The sequence below is a fragment of the Symphalangus syndactylus genome, chromosome 2, assembly GCF_028878055.3.
Source record: "Symphalangus syndactylus isolate Jambi chromosome 2, NHGRI_mSymSyn1-v2.1_pri, whole genome shotgun sequence".
NCBI lineage: Eukaryota > Metazoa > Chordata > Mammalia > Primates > Hylobatidae > Symphalangus > Symphalangus syndactylus.
The window spans coordinates 127,904,982-127,931,867 of record NC_072424.2 but is presented as its reverse complement, the minus strand read 5'-3'; the positions used below and the strand labels follow the sequence as shown (position 1 = coordinate 127,931,867).

The window sequence follows — 26,886 nt, the reverse complement described above, 5'->3', positions numbered from 1 at the left end:
ATAGTCCCAGCTACTTGGGAGGCTGAGGCAGGAGAATCACTTGAGCCCCGGAGGCAGATGTTGCAGTGAGCCAAGATCGCACCACTGCACTCCAGCTTGGGCTACAGAGTGAGACTCTGTCTCAAATAATAATAATAATTTTATATCAATCATATGTTAAAATAATATTTTTGATATATTGAGTTAAATGTTACCAAATTTTTAAATTAAATTACATAATTGTATAAGAAGAGTAATTGTATAATAAAGTTGTAAATACTCAAAACATGACTTTCTAATTATTTGATGACATCTTCCTATTCTTATGCCCTTAAGGTTACTTCCATCTCCTGCATCTGTATGGAGGAAGTACTTGTCCCTGCTCCTCCCCAGGGACTTCACAATGGTCACCTGAAATCAACCATGGCGAGGACGTACACTAAGGAAACTGGGCTGCTGTGAATCAAGGGAATTTTTTTGTTTGTTTGTTCGTTTGTTTTTTTGAGACGGAGTCTCGCTCTGCCGCCCAGGCTAGAGTGCAGGGGCGCGATCTCGGCTCACTGCAAGCTCCGCCTCCCGGGTTCACGCCATTCTCCTGCCTCAGCCTCCCGAGTAGCTGGGACTACAGGCACCCGCCACCACGCCCGGCTAATTTTTTGTATTTTCAGTAGAGACGGGGTTTCACCGTGTTAGCCAGGATGGTCTGATCTCCTGACCTCGTGATCGGCCCGCCTCGGCCTTCCAAAGTGCTGGGATTACAGGCGTGAGCCACCGTGCCCGGCCGAATCAAGGGATTTTTTTCTCTCATAAGAGCCAGTTGTTAAACTTTCACCAGCAACTCACTGCCTATTTGTGAACCTCAAAGAAAAAAAAAAGGGACACTATATTGTGTTAGGGAGGAGTAGGGGAGAGGAAAGTAAAAGGGGAAGTGAAAATGGAAAAGGAGAGAGCAAGGTGGGGGAGGAGTGGGGGGAGGAGTGGGGGGAAGAGTGGGGGGAGGAGTGGGGGAGAGGAGAGTCGGGAGGGGAGGGGCCGCAGAAAGGGTGGGAGGAAAGCAAGCAAGGGGGAAAGGAAGAGGGAAGGAGAGAAGGAGAGAAAGAGGGGAGGAGAGAAGGGGAGAAAGAGGGAAGGAGAGAAAGGGGAGGAGAGAAGGAGAGAAGGGGAGAAAAGAGGGAAGAAGGAGGAGAGAAAGGGGAGAAGGAGAAAGGGGAGGAGAGAAGGGGAGAAATAGGGGAGGAGAGAAGGAGAGAAAGAGGGGAGGAGAGAAGGGGAGAAGGGAGACATGGAGAGAAAGGGGGAGTTATTTTATGTGTTTAGTATCCCAAGGAAAACAAGGGTTCTATATATGTAAATTATTTCAATTTTTCTTCAAATCTCTCTAAAGGGATTCCTCGTGTGCCTGCCTTTGGGGTCTGAATGGCTCAGGTCACTCCTGTGGCCAGGCATCCTGCCACACTGCCTCTCGGGACACGCTCAAGGCTGCAACAGGCTCAGAGCTCTCTTTGCCTTATACAGTGTATAAGACGGCTCGGGTCTTCTGAGCTTTTTATAGATGCTCTGTCTCCTCCCTTACTGTCAGGCTGTCAGCTGTCACTTCTAGATGTTCTCCCAGAACGTACACCTAGCAGCCTAGTTTGTTGCTTCTAAATCTAGTGAACTAAAAAGTAGAAAACCAAACTTGTTAGAAATATGGCTAAAGTAAGAGCACAGAAGCTCTACGTGGAAGCCCAAGGACCTCTGTAATAAATCAAGAACATACCCCAGCATATCCCAAAATATCATATCTCTTTAGGGTCTCAAAGCTACTCTTTCTGTTTTTTCTTTTTTTCGAGACAGAGTCTTGCTCTGTCACCCAGGCTGGAGTGCAGTGGCGCGATCTCAGCTCACCTCAACCTCTGCCTCCTGAGTTCAAGCGATTCTCCTGCCTCAGCCTCCTGAGTAGCTGGGATTACAGGTGTGTGCCACCATGCCCAGCTAATTTTTTTGTATTTTTAGTAGAGACAGGGTTTCACCATGTTGGCCAGGCTGGTCTCAAACTCCTGACCTCAAGTGATCCGCCCACCTTGGCCTCCCAAAGTGCTGGGATTACAGGCATAAGCCACTGCACCCGGCCTGTTTGTATTTTTAGTAGAGATGAGGTTTCACCCAGTTGGCCAGGCTGTTTTTGAACTTCTGACCTCAAGCCTCAGCCTCCCAAAGTGCTAGGATTACAGACGTGAGCCACTGCGCCCGGCCTAATGTTTGTATTTTTAGTAGAGATGAGGTTTCACCATGTTGGCCAGGCTGTTTTTGAACTTCTGACCTCAAGGGATTCGCCCACCTCGGCCTCCCAAAGTGCTAGGATTACAGATGTGAGCCACTGCGCCTGGCCTCTTTCTGCTTTCCTTTAGGTTCCTTCACTCGGTTCCAAATGACTGGAGTTAAAAAATTCATGACTTCAAGGTTGGTAAGGTTTCACTAAATATATAAAATATTCACCTGAGACAAGCTGGAAATGAAATTGGACATGTTATTAACTAAATAAGAAAGAGAATCACAGTCCCATCACGGAAGTCACATTCACAAGCACCAGCCGCCCTGCTCCCTTAGCAATCTGCTTCCGCCTCCTGAGGCGGGCCAGCTACAAGGCTGCCTCTCCCAGTGGCCTCAAAAGGCTTCAGAGCAGCTCAAACAAACTGCAGCCACCAGACATGGGCAGTGGTGGACAATAAGTGCTGGCGGAGGAAGCCCCATTTTCCAACAGCTACTGCCTGGAGCTGGCCCGTTTGGGGATCTGCTCGTCCCCTGCCCCTCTTTGTTCACATCCCCAGAGGAAAGGAGGAACAAAGAGACCCTAGGACATAACCCCAGACCCTGGTGTCACCAAGCAAGATGGCACCATGGGAGAAGCCTCTAGGGCTCTTTTGTTCCCCAGAGGGCAGTTACCAAGAAGAGCAGCATTTGGCTGGGCGCGGTGGCTCAGGCCTGTAATCCCAGCACTTTGGGAGGCCAAGGCAGGCGGATCACGAGGTCAGGAGATCCAGACCATCCTGGCTAACACGGTGAAACCCCATCCCTACTAAAAATACAAAAAATTAGCTGGGCGTGGTAGCAGGCGCCTGTAATCCCAGCTACTCGGGAGGCTGAGGCAGAAGAATGGTGTGAACCCGGGAGGCAGAGCTTGCAGTGAGCCGAGATAGTGTCACTGCACTCCAGCCTGGACAACAGAGCGGGACTCAGACTCCGTCTCAAAAAAAAAAAAAAAGAAGAAGAAGAAGAGCGGTATGCAGCATATGACACATGGTATATGGCACGTGGCCCACTCACAATGCGATCTGGTGTACTGGCACTGACTGGCACATCCAGAGTCCACACCAACCTCCTGAAAATGCATTCCTCTATTTTTCTAAACTTGGTCTTTGGTCTGGCACTAAATTTTGAAAATGAGAAAAGTACTTAACTTCTCGCTGAATTCACCATGTGAAATACCGCACTTCACATTTATTTTCATCTCTTTTTCTTTGTAGGGTTTTGTTTGAAAATAGTCTGATAGCAACATAAAAGTTCTAATTCTTAGGCCTGTTGCCTGTTTATCTAGGCTGTCACACACAAAAATTTTAAATAACTATAATAGAACAATAAAGCTACCCCAGAAATAGAGGAAAATTCTCAAAATTACCCTCCTTGCACTGAGTGTTTAACTTGTAAAGAAAGAAACAACAAATGTTCTAAAATTAAAAATAGAAACTCCAGAAATAATCCTATTATTTTAGTTCTACTTTATGCCTGCCACATAGTAGGCCCATAAAAGATATTTATTGCGTGACTGGCTGGATGGTTAAATATATTCATTACTGCCAACTAGACAATCTGAGGTCAACCAACCTTCCCCAAGGACTTTAGCCAGCAGAACTGGTCCAGAAACATATTTGGGCCTAGAGAAGAAATGTAATTAACTAGGCAAGTCAAGTCTTCTCTAACACAAAATCTGAGTATCTTTTCTTGGACTAGGAGCCCAGATATTTTAAAACTCTTGCCTAAAGGCAAGTTCAGACCTGTCCACCAACCAGTTGATATTTATTGAATATTTACAGCACAGGGGCCATTGCCAGGAAATGCAGATGGAGTATAGTGAGCAAGACAGAAAGGCTCTACCTAATATTAGAACATACTCACTAGAATCTATATAGAGCCAAACATACAAGGTCTCCTGTCTTAGTCAGTTTGGGCTGCTTTAACAGACTACCACAGACTGGTGGTTTAAACAACAGAAATACATTTCTCACCATTCTGGAAGCTGGGAAGTTCAAGATCAAGGTACCACAGATCCTATGTCTGGTGATAGTCAGCTTCCTGGTTTGCAGATGGCTAACTTCTCAATGTGTTCTCCCATGATGGAGTGCAGAGAAAGAGAGCTCTCTTGTGTCTTTTATAAGGACACGAATCCCATTCACGAGTGCTCCACCCTCAGGACATAATCACCTCTGAAAGGCCCTTCTCCCAATAGTATAATACTGGGGCTTAGGATTCCAACATATAAATTTTAGGGGGATATAAACATTCAGTCTACGGTATCCCCTTATTTGTAACTACAGTGCAGTGAGGGAAGATGATCTTTAAATGAATGGTGCTGGGTCAACTGGGTGTTCCAAATTCAGGTCAGATGGGTCATGTGCCAATGTTGTAACAAGGTTCAAGGCTGGCACATTTCACACATGCATGTGAACACCCAATCATCATGCTATGAACTACAAAAGGATCATGAATCGTAATCTCTACATTATACCACACATAAAAATGAATTTCAGATGGATTACAGATCTATATATAAAAGGTAAAATAATGAAACATCAAAAAGGTAACATAGAAAAACAATTTCATGACCTTGTAGCAGACAAGGGTTTCTTAAATAGGTTGAAAATGTACCAAATATAAAGGAAAAAGCTGACAAATTGAAAAATATTAAGATTAAGAACTTCTGTGCCTCAAAAGTCACCATTCAGAGAGTGAAAAAGGCAGTTCAACAAGTGGGACACATATTTCTGACAAAGGACTCTCATATCTAGACTGTAAGAGATCAATGTCCAGGATATATAAAAGACAACCCCAACCCAAAGTTGTTGTTTTTTCTCTTTGAAATGGGCAAAAGAATTGAACAAGCACTTCACAAAGAGGATATCCAAAGGCCAGTAAACACATGAAAAGGGGCTGGACTTGACTAGTTATCAGGTAAATGTAAATTCGAACCATAATGCAACACCACCGTATTACATAACAGACAGCTAAATGAAAAAGTCAGAAAATAGCAAGTGTAGGTGAGGATGGGAAACAATCAGAACTTTCATATAGTGCAGTGGGCATGTAGATTGGTGCAATTACTTAAGAAATTATCTGACAGTACCTAGCAATGCTGAATATATACATACTCTATAAGCCAGCAATTTTGCCACTCTGTATGTAAGCCAACAGAAATGCAGACAGAGGTTCACCAAAAGACATATGCAATAATATTCTCAGAAGCTCAATTCAGACTAGCTCAAAACTGAAAGCCTCCCAAATGCCCATCAAAAGTAGAATCAATAGGCCAGGTGCGGTGGCTCACGCCTGTAATCCCAGCACTTTGGGAGCCGAGGTGGGCGGATCACGAGGTCAGGAGATGGAGACCATCCTGGCTAACATGGTGAAACCCCGTCTCTACTAAAAATACAAAAAATTAGCTGGGCGAGGTGGCAGGCGCTTGTAGTCCCAGCTACTCGGGAGGCTGAGGCAGGAGAATGGCGTGAACCCCCGGGGGGCAGAGCCTGCCGTGAGCCGAGATCTTGCCACTGCACTCTAGCCTGGGTGACAGCGAGACTCCATCTCAAAAAAAAAAAAGTAGAATCAATAAAAAACAACTGTGGTGTATTCATACATGGAGTACTATGTGGCAACTGAAATGATCAAACCTCAAATGACATGCAACAATGTGGGTGTATCTCACACATCTAATGTTGAACAACAATAACAAAAAAAAAAAAAGAAAAACAGACATAAAAGCTTTTAAGAAGGCAAAATTAATCAGATGACCTTGGAGGGAGGGCAGGGGGCTGATAATGGGATGAGCACACACAAGGGACCCCTGCAGTGCTGGCACTATTCCATTTCCTGATCTGGAAGGTGGGTGGGTTCAATTTGACAAAATTCATCAACTGTGCACTTAAACTTGGGTTTTGTGTACTTTGTATGTTATACTACAATAAAAAGTTTTTTGTTTTTTGTTTTTTTGTTTCTTTTTTTTGAAACGGAGTCTCGTTCTGTCACCCAGACTGGAGTGTAGTGGCATGATCTCGGCTCACTGCAAGCTCCACCTCCCGGGTTCACGCCGTTCTCCTGCCTCAGCCTCCCGAGTAGCTGGGACTACAGGCGCCTGCCATCACAACTGGCTAATTTTTTTGTATTTTTAGTAGAGACGGGGTTTCACCATGTTAGCCAGGATGGTCTCGATCTCCTGACCTCGTGATCCTCCCTCCTCGGCCTCCCAAAGTGCTGGGATTACAGGGCATGAGCCACTGTGCCCGGCCTACAATAAAAAGTTTTTAAGAAAATACTCTCATTCATGTCTTTACCTCACAGTACTTTCTGTTCCTAGTCCCTTGGCCATGCCAAGATTCATCCTGCCGGAGGGTGTTTGCATTGACTGAGCCCGGTATGTCCCCCCAGGGCTTTGCACACAGCTAGTGCCATCTCTCTTCATGCAGGCCCAGATACAAATGCAATGAACTTCCTCAAAGAAGTCCTTCCTGGCCCCACTAACCTGGCCATAGTCTCTCACTCATTATCCTATTAGCTTTATTTTTTTCTTAGCACTACTCGTGAGCTGAAGCCATTCTGATTTATTCATTTGCGTTTGTTTTTAAGAGCACAGGGACTCTTTCGCTGTTGTATCCTAAGCACCTCTGTCCCTAGCACCTAAAAGTACATGTGGCATTTTGACCTCACTAATTTCAAACTTATATCCAAACAAAAGTCCACCCACACATGTTTATACCAGGCTTTCTCATAATCAGCAAAAACTGAAGCAACCAAGATGTCCTTCAAGAGCCACGTGGATAAACTGTGGTATGTTTATACAATGGCATCTTATTCAGCCATAAAAAGAATTGAGCTATCAAGTCACAAAAAAAACACGGATGAATCTTAAATGTATATTGTGTAGTGAAAGAAGTTAGTCTGAAAATGCTGTATACTGTATGATTTCAATTATATGACATACTGGAAAAGGCAAAACGATAGCAATAGGAAAAAGATCAGTGGTTCAGGAAGAAATGGCAGAGGTTGGCCTGGCACGGTGGCTCACGCCTGTAATCCCAGCACTTTGGGAGGCCCAGGTGGGCAGATCACCTGAGGTCAGGAGTTCGAGATCAGCCTGGCCAACATGGCGAAACCCCATCTCTACTAAAAATACAAAAATTAGCTGGATGTTGAGGCACACGCCTGTAGTCCCAGCTACTCAGGAGGCTGAGGCAGGAGAATCGCTTGAACCCAGGAGGCAGAGGTTGCAGTGAGCTCAGATCACACCACTGCACCCAGCCTGGGTGACAAACCAAGACTCCGTCTCAAAAAAAAAAAAAGAAAAAAGAAAAGAAAAGAAACGGAGGGAGGTAAATGGGTAAACCACAGGAGATATTTTAGGGGGTGCAACTGTTCTGTATGATACTGTAAGGGTGGATACATGACACTCTGCATTTGTTAAAGTCCATAGGACTGACTGCACAAAGAATGAATCTTAATGTACAATGTACACAAATTTAAAAAGTCATTTAGGAGATTGGGGGATCCCAGGATGGAATGCAGAATGTGACAAAACAATCTATCTATATTACAAATGTATGCAACAACCTCACTGAAGGGGATGGGGGAAAAGGGTACTGACCTAAGTAACTAGAAATAAGTAGAGTCTGTTAAAATCAAATGTAAAAGGAGTGCATGTAAGCACCATCTTCTAGTTGATAAAGTTGTTTCCCATAGGGATTGAGTTAACTATTCTGATATTGCTGTGCATGTATACTACAACTGAACAATTAAGGGAATGGATGTGGGTGGTGGGAACCACAAGTTTGTTGGAGTAGGAGTTTAAAGATAGGCAAAGAAAGGGGGCTAGCACGACCCGTGTGGTAATACATTAGAATCAAAGACATCAAATGAGCTGATGTTTAGCTTGGTATAGATGCTGATGGTTACATATGGAAATATTTGTAGCTATCTATATGCAAATTAGAATACACACATATATTTTCTTGCTGTCATGTGAGAGATCTTAGAAACAATGACATTTCCGTAGCAACAAGTACACTTGGCATCTCTTATCTTGGTTTCTTTTCGTTTCTTTTTTCTTTTTCTTTTTTTTTTTTTGAGACAGTCTTGCTCTGTCACCCAGGCTGGAGTGCAATGGCATGATCTCGGCTCACTGCAACCTCTGCCTCCTGGGTTCAAGCAATACCCCTGTCTCAGCCTCCTGAGTAGCTGAGATTACAGAAGCATGCCACTACGTCTGGCTAATTTTTGTATTTTTAGTAGAGACAGGGTTTCGCCATGTTGGCCAGGCTGATCTCGAACTCCTGACCTCAGGTGATCTGCCCTCCTTGGCCTCCCAAAGTGCTGGGATTACAGGCATGAGCCACCGCACCCGGCCATATCTTGGTTTGTAATACCATTCTCTAATAAAAGGAATCAGGGCTCCTTGGAGAAATGGCTGGCTCTGAATCTGGGGCAGGAAACATACAAGATGAGACTAGAGTATTTTGTAGTGCTAGAAAGTAAATAAGTATTACATACATACACACACACGATCATGGGGGTATGTCGAAGGAACACAGGAACCAATAAAAACAGCTCCCAATAGCCAAAGCTGGAATAATATGGGCCACGAAATAAAGTAATATTGAATTATAATCCAAAACAAACAATAAATATACATGATCCATACTGACATAAATAAAGCAGACTAAATAAACAAATGAGAAAGAAGAGACAAATCTCCCATGCAAAAGAATTCCATATAAATTATGTAGCTACACAGTGAGGTGGAACATAACTTCCCATTACTTAAGAATGAGCTACTGGGCACGGTGGCCCACGCCTGTAATCCCAGCACTTTGGGAGGCCGAGGCGGGTGGATCATGAGGTCAGGAGATCGAGACCATCCTCGCTAACACGGTGAAACCCCGTCTCTACTAAAAATACAAAAAAAAAAAATTAGCTGGGAGTGGTGGCAGGCACCTGTAGTCGCAGCTACTCAGGAGGCTGAGGCAGGAGAATGGCGTGAACCAGGGAGGCGGAGCTTGCAGTGAGCAGAGATCGCGCCACTGCACTCCAGACTGGGCAACAGAGTGAGACTCCATCTCAAAAAAAAAAAAGAATGAGCTACACATAGTGATTTTCTTCCAAAGAATACAGTGTGGAATGGGAGGGAGTAGCTGTACAGTGGAGAAGCGTGACAGACACTATCTCAGCCAGGTGCTCAAGGTGAATATCAACGGTAATAAGCCAGGTTGACAGGATGTACCTTCAAAGAATGTGATAAAAGGGTTTCTTTACCTTTTGGGTCTTCCTCCCTCAAACCCATAAACGCAGTCTAATCATGAGAAGAACATCAGACAAATGCCATTTGAGGGACATTCTACAAAATACCTAAAAAGTACTCCACAATATGGTCAAGGTCATCAAAAACAACGGAAGAATGAGAAACTGGCATAGCCAAGGGAGTCTAAGGAGACATGCTAGGTAAATGCAATGTGGTGTCCCGGCTGGGATCCTGGAACAGAAAAAGGACTCTAGGCAAAAACTAAAGAATCTGAACAAAGTATGGACTTTAGAGAATAATAACATATCAATATTGGTTCATTCATTGTGACAAATGTATAATTCTAACATATGTTGCTAACAGGTAAAACCTGTTGCAGAGTATATGGCAACAGTGTTCTGTCTTTGCAATTTTTCTGTAAATCTAAAACCATCTAAAACATAAAGCTTATTTGTTTAAAAAAAAAAAAAAAAGAATGCCTGGCAGAGACAGACGAAGGGACTAGTGGGTGGATATTGGAAGGAGGGACAGAAGGACAGCACATTGGCTGATAGAAGGATGGACGGATGCTGGGATGGCTGACGGATGGATAATTGATAGAGTGGCTTAGAAAGCCGAGAGCACACAAGACAAAAACTGGAATGGGCACTTGGAATTTAGCAACATGGAGGTCATGAGCCTTCTGGGTAGGAAAGAAGGACAAGCCATACAGCAGTGGCTAAGAGGGGCACAGAAGTTGACAAAATGCAATCAAAGAATATAGACAATCTCTCTGTCAAATCTGGCTGAAGAGAGGAAGAGAAAGAGAGAAAGGCTTTTGTGTGTATTTGTGTTCTAATACTTTACTGAGGTATAATTTACATATCCTAAACTGCACAGATCTTTAGTATACAGTCTATGACTCTTGAAACAAAGGAATGGCTGATGATACCGGAGAAGTCAGCCCCTGAGCAGGTGGAAAGGGCTGGGCTCCAGAAGGAAGTTGAAGAGTGATCCAATCTTCCTTTTACCTTTCCTTCTGTCTTGTGGGTGATGGTACCATCCTCATCCTCAGAGACTATCTTTCCTGCCCCCCAAAAATGAAGACACCAAAGGAGTCTTCCAAAGTGTTACGTGTTCTATCCAAAGTGTTATGTGTTCTATCCAAAGTGTTATGTGTTCTATCCAAAGTGTTATGTGTTCTATCCAAAGTGCTATGTGTTCTATCCAAAGTGTTATGGCTGCTTCCTCTGAAAATATAAAGAATCTAATATGAACAAATTTACTGGCTTTTTTTTCCTTATTTATAATTTTTTAAAAATTTAAAGCTCATCTTCCTCAAAAAGAGAAAATGGAAAAAACACCAATCGAGCTATTCCAAACATTGTAAAGCCCTGTGGCAGGAGAGGGCTTGTGCCCCTTTCTTACCCATGACAATAAAACAGTGGGATACTCATGCCCACCCCTTCTAAAAAACAACTTTGAAGTTATTCTCTTATAGGAGAAATACATGTGCATTGCACAAAACAGATAAACAAAATAAATTACCCATAATGATACTAAAAAGCACTACTGATAGTTATCATGTATCATCCAAATCTCTTTCCTAGGTGCATATAAAAGATATTCTATGAAAAAAGGGTTTTACCTAGAATGCATGTTATCTATTATCACTTAACTCAAATGTGATAGAGCTCCCATCTCAGAAAGGTAATTATCTTGAAGCAACCCAACAAGATTTTCCATTCTGGAGTGTTGATTAGATCCTGGAGTGTTGATTAGATTCTAGAGTGTTGATTAGATTATTCTATGGTCATAAAACCTGGTGTGTGACCAAATTTGCAATCAAGGTAGAAACTCCACCAAAATTATTCCATAATAAAAAAAAAAATCTCATAAGCCTCTGCCCTCCATTGGGTCAAAGAACAACCTTTAATTTGAATACGTGGATTAACAAGGCAGAATTAGTTATAGCAAAAGCATAGTAGATGTTGCTAATAATACTTTCATAAATATTCTGAGCTTTGGGGGGATGGTTTTTCATATTATTAATCCTCAAAATTTCTCTGAAAGGATTAGATCATTTAAAAGTGGAAATTACAGTTAGCCAAGGATGATGACTGAAATCACTCTTTTTTTTTTTTTTTTTTTTTTTTTTTTTTTCTTGAGACGGAGTCTTGCTCTGTCGCCCAGGCTGGAGTGCAGTGGCACATCTCGGCTCACTGCAAGCTCTGCCTCCCGGGTTCACGCCATTCTCCTGCCTCAGCCTCTCCGAGTAGCTGGGACTACAGGCGCCCGCCACCACGCCCGGCTAATTTTTTGTATTTTTAGTAGAGACGGGGTTTCACCATGGTCTCGATCTCCTGACCTCGTGATCCGCCCACCTCGGCCTCCCAAAGTGCTGGGATTACAAGCGTGAGCCACCGCGCCCGGCCACTCTTAATAAAGGTAGTCAGTGGGCAGCCTGCTCATCCTTCTAGACAGACCAAGCCAGCTCCGCCACCACAAGAAGATGGGAGGGTCTATCTTAGAAGGCAATGTCTCTGCTATGGTTTGAGTGTCCCCATCAAAATGCACGTCGGAACCTTAATTCCCAGTGCAGCAATGTTGGGAAGTGGAAACTTTAAGAGGTGGAACTCAATGGGAAGAGCTTGGGTCACAGAGACTCCGCCCTCTGGGCCTAGGTGTCGTGGTGCAGTTCTCATTACAGTGAGTGAGTTCTTACTCTTGTGAGACTGGATTCATTCTGGAGGTGACAGATTAGTTCCCTCCAGGGCAGGGTCTGCTTTGACCCTTCACCTGTGTCCACTTCCCCTTTGACCTTCCATCATGTTATGACATGGCTTTAGATTCTCCCTAGAAGTCCAGAAGCCAAACGGATGCAGTGCCATGCTTCTGGGATGCCCCAGCCTCCAGAATCATGAGCCAAATAAGCCTCTTTCTTGATAAATCACTCAGTCTCAGGTATTCTGCTACAGCAACACCAAATGGACTAAGACATCCTCTCAATCAGGGCATAAAGGATGTGAAAAGAACCTGTGAGTGTAACCAGTAGGCATCTCTGAAATGAGATAATGAGACAAACTGTTTCTCACCACAAGTAAGAAGCCATACTTAGGAGCTTTTCTGTTTGTTTTGATTTTGTAAAGTGGGGCTAGAGTTAGGAAGACATTCACAAGCATGGATTCCTGGAGCAGAAGGCTGAGGTCCACACCCACTCCACCCCTTCTGTGTAGACCACACTCTCTCACATCCTCGGAGTTGTGGTTGTAACAGCTGACATGAGAATTTCATTTTACTAAATATTTTATACATTTTCTGTATCTCATTCTTTGCCCTCCTTCAGAGTTTACGGTAAGGTGTCAGTAGTTAACTAAGTAAACTAATTCCTCATTTTCTTCTTCAGAGTGATGAGTTAACTCAACCTTGGGATCATTCACCATTGAATGCAGCGTGTCACCTCTATGAACCCCCAAAAGCGTTCTTAATCTAAGTCTAACATGGGATGTTCCCAAGGTTTAATGCATGACTCGCAGCTAAATGCTTTGGAGTCTCTGGCTAGTTCAGGTGACAACCTTTCCATTTACCTAAGTACAGACAAGTTTTCATTATCTAAACATCTCTCCATGTAAACTGCTTCTGGTATAAGATTAGTAAATGCTGAACCATCTGGCATGATGAAGAAATGGAATATCTTAACATAACAAAAGGCACTTGTCTAACAGAGATAGTACGTGTTGTTTTTTAGTTTTAATATTTCTAGAGTGCTTTCATTATAGCAAGCATAATCATGTTTTAGCACCAAATCCATTACTCATTTTCTTTTGACTTGTCAGAGAGCTGCCACACCCCAACACAAACATGAGAAAAACCAGTTGACTAATTTGAATCGTTATGTAGAGTATTAGCTCATAAGAACCAAACAGAAAAGCTACCTCTGCCAATCTGAAAACTCAACACCTCACCTACCTGGCTTGAAACAGATTTAATTCCATTAATATTAGCAGAAATGAATGAAATGGCTTTACCAATGTGTGCACTATTGACATACAAATATAAGAGAAAAATTTTAACAGATGATTGGCGGCAGCAGCTAAGGACTTGAGTAAAAACATCATTTAGCATAAGCAAACCAAGTTATTAATAGTTTTTTACATTGTATTTAGAAAAAAGCATTACTTTACTTCTACCATATCAATGATAATATCTGCTGCTTTCAAATATGTAAGATAAAATATATACTCTGTATCCCTTGCCTTATTTAAAGTGAGTTTCTAACTTTTAACCTCAAAAGAGATCGAGCATGGAGTCAATTCCATCTAAATAGATAGACGAAGAGCACAAGGACTCCATGACCAACTGCTCATGCAAACCTGGCAAAGAAAGAAAGAAGTAGTTCACTCACTGGGGTGTCTACTTCAGAGATAATGGATTTGAATTTTTCTTTTTCTTTTTTTTTTTTTTTTTTTTTTTGAGACAGTCTCACTCTGTCGCCCAGGCTGGAGTGCAATGGTGCAATCTCAGCTCACTACAATCTCTGCCTCCCAGGTTCAAGCGATTCTCTTGCCTCAGCCTCCCTAGTAGCTGGGATTACGGGTGCCTACCATCACGCCTGGCTAATTTTTGTATTTTAAGTAGAGACGGGGTTTTACCATGTTGTTCAGGCTGGTCTCAAACTCCTGACCTCAAGTGATCCACCCGCCTCATCCTCCCAAAGTGCTGGGATTACAGGCATGAGCCACCGCGCCCGGCCAGGATTTGCATTTTTCTTAAGAGATGGCTGACTCCTGTAAATGGTTCACTTGAGAAATAACAGAGTCCTGTAAACTGTTCAACTAAGATGAAGCATATTTGAAAATGTATCAAGTAAATCAAACAAAAAAGATTTGCTCAGTGTATTGGCCAAACATGCTAGAATACATGGAAGGTATCTGGGAGGAAATGGTGCAACTGATGTTCACAGTTTCCAGGAAGCAAGTCTTCCTCTTGTTACTGGCAGTTTAAACTTGAGCATGTTACTAAGACTCTTGGAGCCTCCCCGTTTTCTCATTTTAAAATGGAGTAGCTACTTATATCACAGAGTATTTATGTGGGTCAAATGGGATTATCTGATGGTGCTTTATGATTCTATCATCATACCAAATAAACAAATATTACAAGGAATAAGTTCGGCTTTTCACTTCCTGCCAGAACTGTCCATAAAAAATCTTAAGTTTTTCTTGTTATCCCATCCTATTAGTCCTAAAACTAACTATAAGGTGACATTCCAGGAATAAACTCCCCAACAGAAAGTAATTTGCTTAGTATAGATTTAGTCATGCTCTTTTTCAGGCTAATTTGTACATTTCACCTTGTTAAATTTTACTCCTGAAAGCTGCTGTGATTTTCCCTCTCAGATGCTCATTTCATATCTCAAAATGAACCTCCTTCAGTTAAAATAAATACCACCATTAGTTAATTATGAGGTGCCAAGATAAAGGACAAATAATAAGAACAGAAAAGCACCCCCCAAAGCCAATATTATAGGTTATATGCCTAAAAATCTTAAGTCAAACATGCCAGTTCTTAAAGGTTAACCCAATTAAATGCAAAGAAAAAGCAGCTATTGTGGCTATAAGTGTCTGTGCTGTCAGATTCCAAACTTAACTTGAAAGCCAATCGTTAAGAAGAGGTTTCAGAAGAGGAAAAGATGAATTAAAAAAAAAGTTATTAATCTAATCCTTACGTTCTTGTCCCTACCCAAACCACTCACACAAGACATCATGCCCAGTGCAGGATGGATAAGCTCCCACTTCAGCTACAGGAAATTAGCTCTGCAAATTCAATGGCCCTTTGGTGAACTAGTCTAATCCTTGTCTCAGGTTTGCCTTGAAGGGGAAGACACTTCTATTTCTCCTGCTTTCAATATCATCCTTTCTTTGATACATCTCACTTTCACCAGTGCAGCCCTGGCTTTAGCATAGAACATCTAGAGGTTAGAGCTAGAAAGCCCCAGACCTCCCTCATTTTTTTCAAATGAAGAAAGAAAACCTGAAAACAAACTCTGTTGGTGAAAATGACTTGCCAAGCTCATCTAGCTGGTCAGCGGTGGCCCAACTAGGATGGAGCTCACAGGCAAGGGCCATTCCCACTACCTCACACTGGGAACAGCCTACAGGAATTAATCTCATAGGTGCCAGCAAGGTTCCCACAGCCACAAAGCATACATCCTGCCCTGGCTTATTCATTCCTGAAGGCCAGCTCTTAAGAGATTACTTTCTCTTACTTAAGATCTGACTTCCTATTAAAATGAAAGATAAATTGTTTTTAGTCATTTCCAATATAATGTCAGTGAATTTATCATATCCTTTCCTGAACACAGACTTTGAGTAAAGAAATGTGCAGCCACTATGTACTAAATAACTGTATTGAATATACTAACACAACTGTGAACAGGACAGAGTCCCTGCCCCAAAGAGCTTTCACTCATACGGTCTCCTCCATTCTTCTGCCATAATGGGAAGTGTTCGTTCCTTTACTTTTTCTACTTTTTCCCTTACACAGTTTAAAAGGGTGAAGCTTCTTATAACCCCGTTCCTGCCCTATGTTATCTGTTGAACAAATGAATGAATGAGTGACTGAATGAATATTCCAGCCCTCCACAGCTCCTTCCACAGTTTTCCCCATGGATTCTTTCAAAATGAAGAAGCTGTTTCTTAATCATTTTATTCCTCAACCATAAAGTGATGATTTAGAGACCCACCCACGCTCTGGTCTTCTCTTTTTTCTAAGCTTTTACTCAGTGGAACAGATTTCCAAAATGCCAGTGCTGACTAAGAAAAACCTAGTGAGAATGTATTGGCCCCAACTTTTAAGCAGAGGCAGGAATCCAGGCTTTCATTCTTGTTCTATGAAGACTTGTGTGAGCCTGTTGCTCCAAGTCTTATCCACAGATGGAAAAGCACTTGCTACTTCCTTGCACAAGCATTTCTACTCACATAGAAATAAGCAATTCCTGTGCAAACAAAATTCTTGGACATGCTGAAGACTTAAATTTACAGAGAATGGCAGTAACTCATGATCCCTTTCTTTGAAGACTTTCATTACCCCATACATCTATGCCTTAAGCCACAACTTCCTTTTAGTTCAGAGGTTCAAAGAACTCCATAGTTATAATTTATAACCAGGAAAAAGAACCATAACTTCAAGTTGACAGTGAAAGAGCAGGTTTTCAATACAGGCAGAGCCAAATTATATTCGTGTGTTTAATTTTGGGAACACATTTCTGAAATGCACATCATGAAACCAGAAGATGCAGCCACTGTCACTCACTGACAGTCAAATAAATAGCACAGACCGAGTGGCTCAACAACAAGCATTTCTGTCTCCCAGTTCTAGAGGCTGGAGGTCTGAGATCAGGGTGCCAGCATCCTCCTGCTGGTCTACAGGTGGCCGTCTTCCATCTTCTTGCTGTGCTTTCACGCTGCGCCCTTGCATGGCAGTGAGAGTGAGCTCTGGCCCCTTCCTCCTCTTTTAAGGTCATTAATCACATCACAGAGCCTCCACCGTCATGACCTCATCTAACACTAATGACCTCCCCAAAGTCCTCCCTCCAAATACCATCACTCTGGGGACTGGGGTTTCAACCTATGAATCTGGGGGGACACAAACATTCAGTCCATAGCAGGGACACCCAAGTGCAGCCAGGTGTGTGAGAGTCACCAGGGCTGCAAAGGTATAAGATTCTGCCTTCAGGAGGCTGCAGTGAGGGTGGGAGACAGGATTACAGAAAGAGGGGCCCTGGAAAGGCCCCAGAGCCAACCTGACAGCAGGAGATGGATCAGAGAAGCTCCCGGGAAGGTACTGCCAAGTGCCAGGCTAAGAACAGGTGCGAGCTAGACAGCTAGGGGGTGGGGGCAGGGGAGGGGGTGGAGGTGATTATGGCAGAGGGGTTCCTGATGAGCTGTTTTAGGGACTCAGCTGCTAGCTGAAGCAGCAGGGCTGGGGGTGGCCAGAGACAAGTCCAGAGACTGGGGCAAGGAAACCCCTGAGCCCTGGTCACGTGCTAAGGGGCTCCTGCTTTATCCTGAAGGCTGTGGGGAACAAGATCCTACCTGGATTTTAGAAAACACACCAGCTGCAGCACATGGAGGTGGCTCTGAAGCACCGTGGGGAGCTGGAGCAGGGACAGAGTGGGAGGCCCAACCCAGGAACCACAGACCCTGCCACCTGCCAGCCATGTGGCCTCTGACGGGGGCCTGCAGCTCAAGCTCTCTGTACTTCAGTTTCTTCGCCTACCTTGCAGAGTTACTGCGAGGATTAAATTAGCACCCGTGAAGGACAAGGTTTGCAATCAGCACTTCTTAAACGGAGCTATTGGGAGCAATGGGAGCATCACAGCTAAGTGACTTTGGAATCAGTGTGAACTTGGACGAGGACAAGCAACGACTTCTCGGATCTCAGCTGCTTCCTCCAAAAAATGAAGAAATGAAGATAATACCATCTCCTTCATAAAGTTGTTGGGAGGACTGATGGTATGAGGTAAGATGCATAAATCTCCTGGCTGTCACCTGAGAGCTGGGTTAGTCCCAGAAGTAGTAGAAAGAATAGCAGCAGTGGTGGAGGGTGCAGTAGCAGAAGGAGTGGTTGCCGTAATTTGAAAGAAACTGGACTACAGTGACAATTGCTATTATACAGGTGAGAAGTTACAAGGAGCTGGATTAAGGCAGCGACAGGGACCAGTGGGGACTGATATTCCAGAGCTGTAGGAGCATCTACAAGACTTTGTAACTCCTGGGTGTGATAGCAAGGAGGAGGCAAGAGATAAGCATGCCACGTAATCTTGGGCTGGGACAACTGTAGACAGCAGCACCTGCTGCCCGCTGAGGGAAGTGAGGAAGAGGAGCAGGTTTCCTAAGGAAGATGAGAAACTCATTTTCAGACCAGTTGAATATGAGGTTTCTCTGGGGTATTAAGTGGCACTGTCCATTTCAAAGTTGTCTGAATACATCTGGCACTCAGAAAACAGATTAGGGCTAAAAATATGGAGTTACACGTTGTCCGCATATAGACAGCAACTAAAGCCACAGGAAGGGTCCTATCATCCAAAAAGAGCACGCAGGAGTAAAGGAAAAACAGACAAACAAACAAACAACAACAACAACAACAACACACACACACAGAGAAAAGAGAGCCAGGGCCTGAAGACAGAGAAATGTCACCGTTGAAGAGCAGGCAAGAGAGGAAAAACCCAGAAAGGGAAGGAGAAAGACAGGGCGGCACATGGTGGGGGAATACGGGGCGGAGGAGGGGAAGCTATGTGTGCGGTAATGGGGGATGGTGGTGGTTTAAACAGAAGAGAAAGACTTCAACTTGTGTATATGCTGAAATGAATGGGCCAGAGAGGTTGAAAACTCAGCCAAGAAAGGAGTGTCATGAATGAAGTGCCTAGAAGGTGGCTGGTCTAGCTTGCAGAGGAGGAGACTGGGAGGGCAGAGAGCAGAAGAGGTGCCTTGGAAAGACAGGCGAAGGCTTGAACTAGCCCAGTGCAGGAAACAAGAGCAAGAGCATGCACTACAAACTAAACCATGTGGCCAAAGCACGTGCCACATGGAAAATAAAATTCAGATTTGATTATTCTCTCCATCTAGAAAGAGACTTCTTGACAGAGACCTGTGGGCTAGGCGAGGGAGGCTAGAGGCTGCCAGGTTGTTTTAGGCTGGGAGGAAAAGGACAAACAGAAGACAGCAAAAGCACACATGTACCCGCAGAGATGAGAACAGCAGGCAGAACTAGTGTAGCAGGGGCACGTTAGGAGCAAAAGAAAACACAGTGGACGGGACTCAGGGAAGATCACATTTGCAAAAGAATTCTGTCAACCTAAACTTCAAAGTCAATTGGCTACCATTACCACCTTTCAGTTCCTGTTTGGAGCAAGTAAGTCAAGAAAGAAAAGTGTATTTTCCAACAGCACTGACATAAAGCTGTAAGGATGCAAGAATGTGATATGACTATAGTAACAAAAACACAGATTGACTTTTTCCCTAGCCATGTCCATGATAAAGGAATACCACCAACTAATTCAGATACAAAAACATCAATGGCTTTTAAACATTTGCTGAACATTGATCCTTTTTCATTCATTCAAGCAAATGCTTATAGGTTGAAGAATTGTGTCCCGCTACGAACTTTTAAATGATGAAAATTAATACAGTTCCTTGCCTTCAAGTTGTTATAGTCTAACTTCCCTGCACATATGTAAAAATCCACCAAAACATAGAGAATGAGGAAGGCTCTAGAAACAGGAGGAATAGTTTAGATAATATTTGCCCATGTTCAAGTTCAAACATACACCAACACCCCTGACCCTAAAGTAACCATACACTCTTCTCCAAATTATTGCACCAAATAGATGTGAATACCTTGTTTCCTTCACCCCTTTCCTCTGTCTCCACATCACAGAGAATAACCAACAGTTGGCGGCAGCTTTTGGCTCCAATAACAACACTGACGTGCTATGTCCTAAGTACTATGCTTGGTGTCTCACCCATCAGTCCTCCTGACAGCCCTGCAAAGTCACCAGGATGATTTCCTTCGACATATAGAGAAAGTAGCCGGGCGCGGTGGCTCACGCCTGTAATCCCAACACTTTGGCAGGCTGAGGCTGATGGATCAATTTAAGCCCAGGAGTTCCAGACCAGCCTGGCCAACATAGTGAAACCTTGTGTCTACAAAAAAAAAAAAAAAAAAAAAAAAATAGGTGGGAGGATCACTTGAGCCTGGGAGGTCAAGGACGCAATGAGCCGTGATAGCCCCACTGCACTCTCTAGCCTGGGCAACAGGAGTAAGACTGTCTGAAACATATATATACACACACACACATATATATATATGGAGAAAGTGAGGCTCAGAGGGGTGAAGGAAATTGCCTAATCACATAATCACATATACCCACTGAATGACAGAGCCACATGTGAATTCAGGTTCATCTCACTTCAAAGCACACATTGTAACCACTGCTTCCACCCCACATTTCCCTAACCACTGTTCCAAAGGGAATGTGTTAAGCAGTTTTCTTTTCTTCCTTTGGCAATTTAGAATTCTTTTATCTACTGACTTTTCTTTTCTTTTTATTTGAGGCAGGCTGCTGCCCAGGCTGGAGTACAGTGGTGTGATCTTGGCTCACTGCAGCCTTGACCTCCCCGGGCTCAGGTGACCCTCCCACCTCAGCCTCCTGAGGAGCTGGGACCACCGGCACATGCCACCATCTTTGGCTAATTTTTGTATTTTTTGTAGAGACGGAGTTTCATCATGTTCCTCAGGCTGGTGTCCAACTCCTGGCCTCAAGCGATCTGTCAGTGCTGGGATTACAGGCGTGAGCCACCATGTGCCTGGCTTTATCTACTGACTTTTGCATGTGTAATTTATTCCTTAGTAGTTTACAGGTTGAGTTTATGGAGTTTTTTGGGTTTTGTTGTTGTTTAAAAGCCCATCCTCAAATACCTGAACAAATGGGGATTTACCAAACAATCCACATGAGGAGTTCTAAGCAGCAGTTTCTACCTTCCAGCTTGGGCACTAATAAAGTAGCAAAGCCGGCTGATGTGATACTGTACCTGGAAGATTCTATGGAAATCCAGGACCCGCACGTAAAAGGAGAGGCCTCATCCAGGTACAAGAACTAACCTGCTAACAGTGGTGTCCCCCACATGCACTCACAGTCCATTTACAAGGTACAACAGCAGCATCTGGGAACAGGCAAACCATGGGGTTCACACAGGTGCCAGGCTCTGTCCTGTCTCAGGAGGCAGGACAGGGCATTCATTAAGGTGTGCCTGACTCCCTGGCCACAGCCTTGTTCTGTCACATCCCAGCTGAGAGTCCTGGGGCAACTTCTTAACTTCTCTGTGCCTGATTCCACCTCCACAAAATGGGGTTCTCAGAGTTGTAGCCAAGATTACATGAACCTTGCCTAGTACATGCTAAGTACTCCGCCAGCGTCTGCTAACTCTGTTACACATGTTTAGGCTTCTCCATTTCAGAAGCAGTATTTTTAAAATCGCAGGTCACAACTCATAAATGCATTATGAAACAAATTTAGAAAAATAAAATCATCATTTTTCAGAAAGTGAGGAATAAAACATTGTATTTAAACACTAATGAAGTTAAGTTTCAGATTACTTTTATAATATTTTTCCTTAGCATTCAGTAAGATTAAGTGGTGCCCTATGACTCTCTGTTTCTCTGTATCCATGTGTCAGGCAGCAATCTGTATATCCAGATGTATCAGGCAGCAATCAACAGGGTATTTCTTTCTGTGTCACCACCATCTCTCAGTAGACAGTTTTTATAAAATGGGGGGTAACGGGGAGTCAGGGAAGACTGAAAGGTATAATAAGTCAGGAACCGTTTTATAAAAAGCAGACACTGGAAGCAAAGGGAAAGACCTACTAAGGTGACAGTCAGAACAACACAGCAAGTACCCGAGGTACACAAGTCTGTTTATGGCTAGGATGCTACGGGCATTGCAATCATCTGAGCTTAGCAACATGTTTTTATTTCCAAAGCAAATTGAATTGCAAAACTGGAAGTACAGATGTTATCTTGATGCTGGGCAAACTTGGAAATATTCATATGACTTATCCAGTAAGTCATCTTGCAGTACTTGTTAAAGTAGATATTATGCCAGATTTCAAATGCTCTTAAAAACCACCAGGGTTGGCTGGGCACGGTGGTTCATGCCTGTAATCGCAGCACTTTGGGAGGGTGAGGCAGTCGGATCATGAGATCAGGAGTTCGAGACCAGCCTGGCCAACATAGTGAAACCCTGTCTCTACTAAAAATACAAAAATTAGCCGGGCATGGTGGCACGCGTCTGTAGCCCCAGCTACTCCGGAGGCAGAAGCAGGAGAATCGTTTGAACCCAGGAGGCGGAGGTTGCAGTGAGCTGAGATTGCGCCACTGCACTCCAGCCTAGGCGACAGAGAGAGACTTCATCTCAAAAAAACAAAAACAAAACAAAAAAAAAACCCACCAGGGTTTGGAAGAGATTTAAAAAAAAAAAAAAAAAAAGTCTTTAAACAGAAATCCTTAAATGTGGATGTAGATGTAGATTTAGTCTAACGGTCACATTATAATCAAATTCCTAGCTGAAAATTTACCTGTATAAGCCTTCCCAAGAGAAGATGAGATGGAAAAGAACTATAAGCACATAACAAATCATTTTGCAATTCAATAAAAGCACTTTTCTATGTATTCAAAAGGCTGTTTGACACGATATTTTACAATGCTGCCCTTAGATTGCGTAAGAGGGGACCACATCTCTGGGCCCCACTCCTGCCATAACCCGTCTTCCTGAAGACTTCCTAGGACAAAGTGGACCCATCTATCCAGAACCAGTGTCCCTCCATCTGGTTTTAGTCTGTGATCCAGGTCCCCAGAATTCCCTTCTCAAATCCCAAGTAGCTTCTAGGGCATGAACAAGCTCCTCCCAGATCTGTTCTGCCCAACGGGGACATCACCACTGGTGTGTGCAGAGGCATCATGGTCAAGGAGTGGCAGGTGCATACCAAGACTGGGCGTGCGAGTGGACACACTGTCCTTCACCAGGTGGGACTGTACCAAGGATGGGAAGCAAAAGGGAAGAAACCCGGGCCAGGGCAGAGTCTCCTAAATGCATTTCAGCTCATGACTCTGGGAAGTTACATTTTGAATTCAAAATGCAAACCTAGCCTTCCAGGTCATTATGAAGACGTAGCTGTCAAGATCAGTGGACAGAAGAAATTTTATACAAATGTTGTTAGTTTAATTCATAGGTTTTAAACATTTAGACAGATGCCTTGTAGACCTACATTTGTTCTCTTGCACGGTACAGACAGGTCTGGTGGTGATACAGTGGACTCAGATTCCAGACTGGGTTCATCCTCAACCCCAACCCACCCACCAGCTACATGAGCTTGAAGCAGCCTTTTAATCCTCTCTGAGTCTTCCTTGTTTACATTTAAACAATGATAAAAAGAACATCTTCTTTATACAGTTGTTATGAAGACTAAATGAATTAGCCCAAAGTACCTAGAAGAGCACCTAGTCACCTAGTAGGTAGGTAATAAATTCCCCTATGACATTATTCTCATACAAAACTGATTAGTCACTGCACACTTCCAGAAAAAACCACAGACAGAAAGTGGTTCTGTGTATTTCTTCTTTCCTCTTCCTCTTTCTAAATACATTTCTTTATGCCACTCCAAGAGATCCTTTTCTATTCTGAAAAGGTCAAGTCATCTAACTCCTGACCTGCCTGGGTCAAGTTCTTCTGAAATTAAAGATGTGTTCATATTCTACCCCAACTCAGCAGATAACTCAAGCCTTTGGCAGGTTTGAGGTTTGAAGCCTAGGAAATTGGCTGTGTCACTTTCATGGGCTAAACATTTGAAAGAAATACCACTTTTAAGTATAAAAAGGACATTTCCTAATCTTCATATGCATGAGGTTCGGAGCTGTAAGCCAGGGTACGTCCTTCTAGATTCACAAACCAGAGGCTGAAATACTTGAAGCTATCAACAAAGAAAGGTTACTCAACAAGAGAACCCAATGCTAAAAATGGAGCACTATCAGCAGAGAAATAGATGCAAAGAGACAAGCCTTTATTTGGCTACTTATTTGCCCACGTTTCTTTATTATTAAATGGAGGTACACCACTAGCACAGTGATTACCAATTGCCAACAACCTTCTAATTATTTATATTCCTTCAGCCTACAATGACTGAACAAACAACTTGAAGAAAAATACTTGCCACATGTTAATAACATGGAGGTAGCATATAGAGCATCTTGTATTATTTCACCACAAAAACCTCCCTTTCAAATGTCTAGCTGTTTGCTATGGGTTGAAGATTTAAAACCCAAGAAGAAAAGTACAATACAAGGGAAAGATTCAAGCTCATGTTTACCCTTTAAAATATATACCTAACCTACACGTTTCACACAGGAAACAATCAAACCTCCATTTTTTCTAATTATTCTGAAGAATTTTTTAAATATATTGTTTATCAGCCTACTCAGTGGGTAGACCTCTTTCTAGTTTCCCAATCTACGCCTAATTAGTCTCCCACAAAAAGAACCATGCTGGGGCATTGTTAATTTCAACAATACTTTTTCTATTAATTCAAATCTTCTCGAAATCCCAAATGGAGAAATAAAAACAGTATGAAATAAATGAAAATTAACTGGATTCTACAGAGGCAGGACTGAGCACATCCATTCATCCAACAGTAATCCCATCTACATCAAATAATGTTGTTTCTTTACAGAGTTTTGCCAACTTCCTATAAAAATCTCATGAACACTTCTTATGTTTGCCAGTTTTTATTTATACAATTAAATTGGCTTTTTGTAAGAGCTGGGCTGGAGAAACAACACATTTTTACAACCCCATTAGTCATACACCCAAGCTTCATTACATTATAATCATTCATCAGTAGTCCGTAATGAGTATGCTGTTTCCTTGTGCGATGAGAGTGTTTAAGAAAATGTGTCTTCACAACAGGCCATGAAATGTGTCAAATACAGAATACCCAACATTAGTGGTAAAGCCTGTGAGTTCATCTGGTTGTCATCTCTGTTGAAGAGCACAACAGTTGAATGAACACAAACCTAGCTTTAGCTTAGAAGCCACATTCTTAATTATTAACCCCTTCATGCTTCCACCCTTTCCAAACTCCACTCTCTTAAGAGGAGGTGACTTCGTTTAGAATTAATTACTGTTATTCAAGATGCTCATGAGAGATCATTTTGGCTTCAGTCGTTTTGCTGCAGTTTATTCTACATATTTCTCCCTATATCAAATGTATACACGTCCCTGAGACTTGTGTATGACCTTAGTCCCTGGACTGTGGGAAGTCACGATGTCGTGGAGAAGAGGGGAGCTGGGAGCCTGAAGCTGGCAGATTCCGGGATCCCGCAGGCCCCCCGCAGGGCTCCCGCCCTTCCACAGAGGCACCCGTCTTGGTTGCCCCAGATGCTCATTCTGTGCCCATCAATGGGAGTAACTGAGCTTAGAGAGGAAAAAACTATGGCTTCAACAAAGCACAACGTGTGCAGCTCTGATAATGCAGGGACGAATTATGGAGACACCGTCGGGGCTGGCTGGAAAGGGGAAAGCGTTCCATCTCAGGATTTTCACGAGGAATTTCAGGAACCAAGGGGGCCTCTGAGATCCCCAGAACCTCTCCTTTCCACGAGGCAGCAGCTTCCTTCCTTCCCTGCTCGTTCTCCACAAAAATCAGGGCTGCCGGGATCCCAGCAGTGAGCGCTGCTCTCTTTGGCTGCTGTATCCCCAACCGCTGCTGAGGCGCAGCTGGAGTGAGCCCCTCCGAGCCCCGCTTTGCGCAGCTGCAGCTGGAGCCCAGAGGCGCCCGGAGCTCGGAGAAAAGCACTGTGCTCCGCAGGACCCAACCCTCCCCCCACGGCCACCAAGGGGGCCCGCAGCTCCCCAGGCACCGGCAGCCGAACCCAGACAGGGGCGTCCCAACAGCTGAGCCCGACGCCAGAGGGCACCACGGGGGAGAGAAGGCGCCGCGCCTCGCTCCTGGCACTTGGTGCCCGGGAGTCAGGGACGTGCGCGCCCTAGAGCTGGAGCCCGGGAGAATTCCTGCGCGGGCACAGAGGAGCTAGACAGATCCCCGACCCTCCCAGCCCCGCGCCCAGGTACCTCGCAGCCGTAGAGCTGACCCAGCTGCTCCACGATCCACTCTTCCAGCACCAGCCGCTTCCGAAGCTCCTTACGATCGTATTTCACTGTCACTTTTCCCTGCTGGTGTCGCCGCTGCTGTTGCTGCTGAACCTGCCCTGCAGCGGCCGCCGTGGCCAGGGGCGCGGAGTCCTCCCGGGAGGAGCCTGAGCCGCTGCTGGAGCCCGGGCTGCCACCGGCGCCACCCCGGGGGCTTTGGAAGAAAACCCGCGCGCCGCCGCCGCTGGCCCCGCCGGCCGCCTCGCTGCTGCCCGCCGCCACCGACATGTCCCCGCGCTCCCGAGCCTCAGTGCGGCCCGGAGGAGGGGCGGGCGGAGCGCGCTCGGCGCCGCTACCACCTCCGGCCCGGCAGCCGCATGCGAACGGCTCCCCGGCACCTGCTCTGCGCCGCGCGCGCCCAGCCGCCCTGCTGCTCTGGGAGGGCGGGAGGAGCCGCGGCGGGAGGGAGGAGGGCGGGGAGGACGGCGGGGCGGGGACCGCAGCCTTAAAGACGCCGCCGAGGACCCTCTCGGTCCAGCCCCCGGAGGCGGGATCTGGCGCCTGCGGCGGAGAGGGCCCGGGGCGTGGGAGTCTCCGCGGGGCGGGAAATGTGTGCGCCTAGACACGGGAGGTCGCGGATGTGTAGACTCCGGGGGGACCAGCGTGGGTGGGGTGCCAGGGG

The 26,886-nt window shown here is 44.5% G+C and overlaps 1 protein-coding gene and 1 non-coding gene across 2 annotated transcripts in view; both read right to left on the bottom strand.

The window, feature by feature from the left end:
• PPP1R14C (protein phosphatase 1 regulatory inhibitor subunit 14C) overlaps window positions 1-26,679 on the bottom strand; it is a 105,281-nt gene extending 78,602 nt beyond the window's left edge. Inside the window, exon 1 of the mRNA XM_055267416.2 lies at window positions 26,187-26,679. Within this exon, the coding sequence (XP_055123391.2) occupies window positions 26,187-26,492 (306 nt within the window). The 5' untranslated portion in view covers window positions 26,493-26,679. The remainder of the gene's footprint in view (window positions 1-26,186) is intronic.
• LOC129478180 (small nucleolar RNA U13) lies at window positions 4,616-4,718 on the bottom strand. Its single transcript, XR_008656334.1, has one exon. It is a non-coding gene; the product is annotated as a small nucleolar RNA U13 (small nucleolar RNA).
• Window positions 26,680-26,886: the final 207 nt, after the last annotated feature.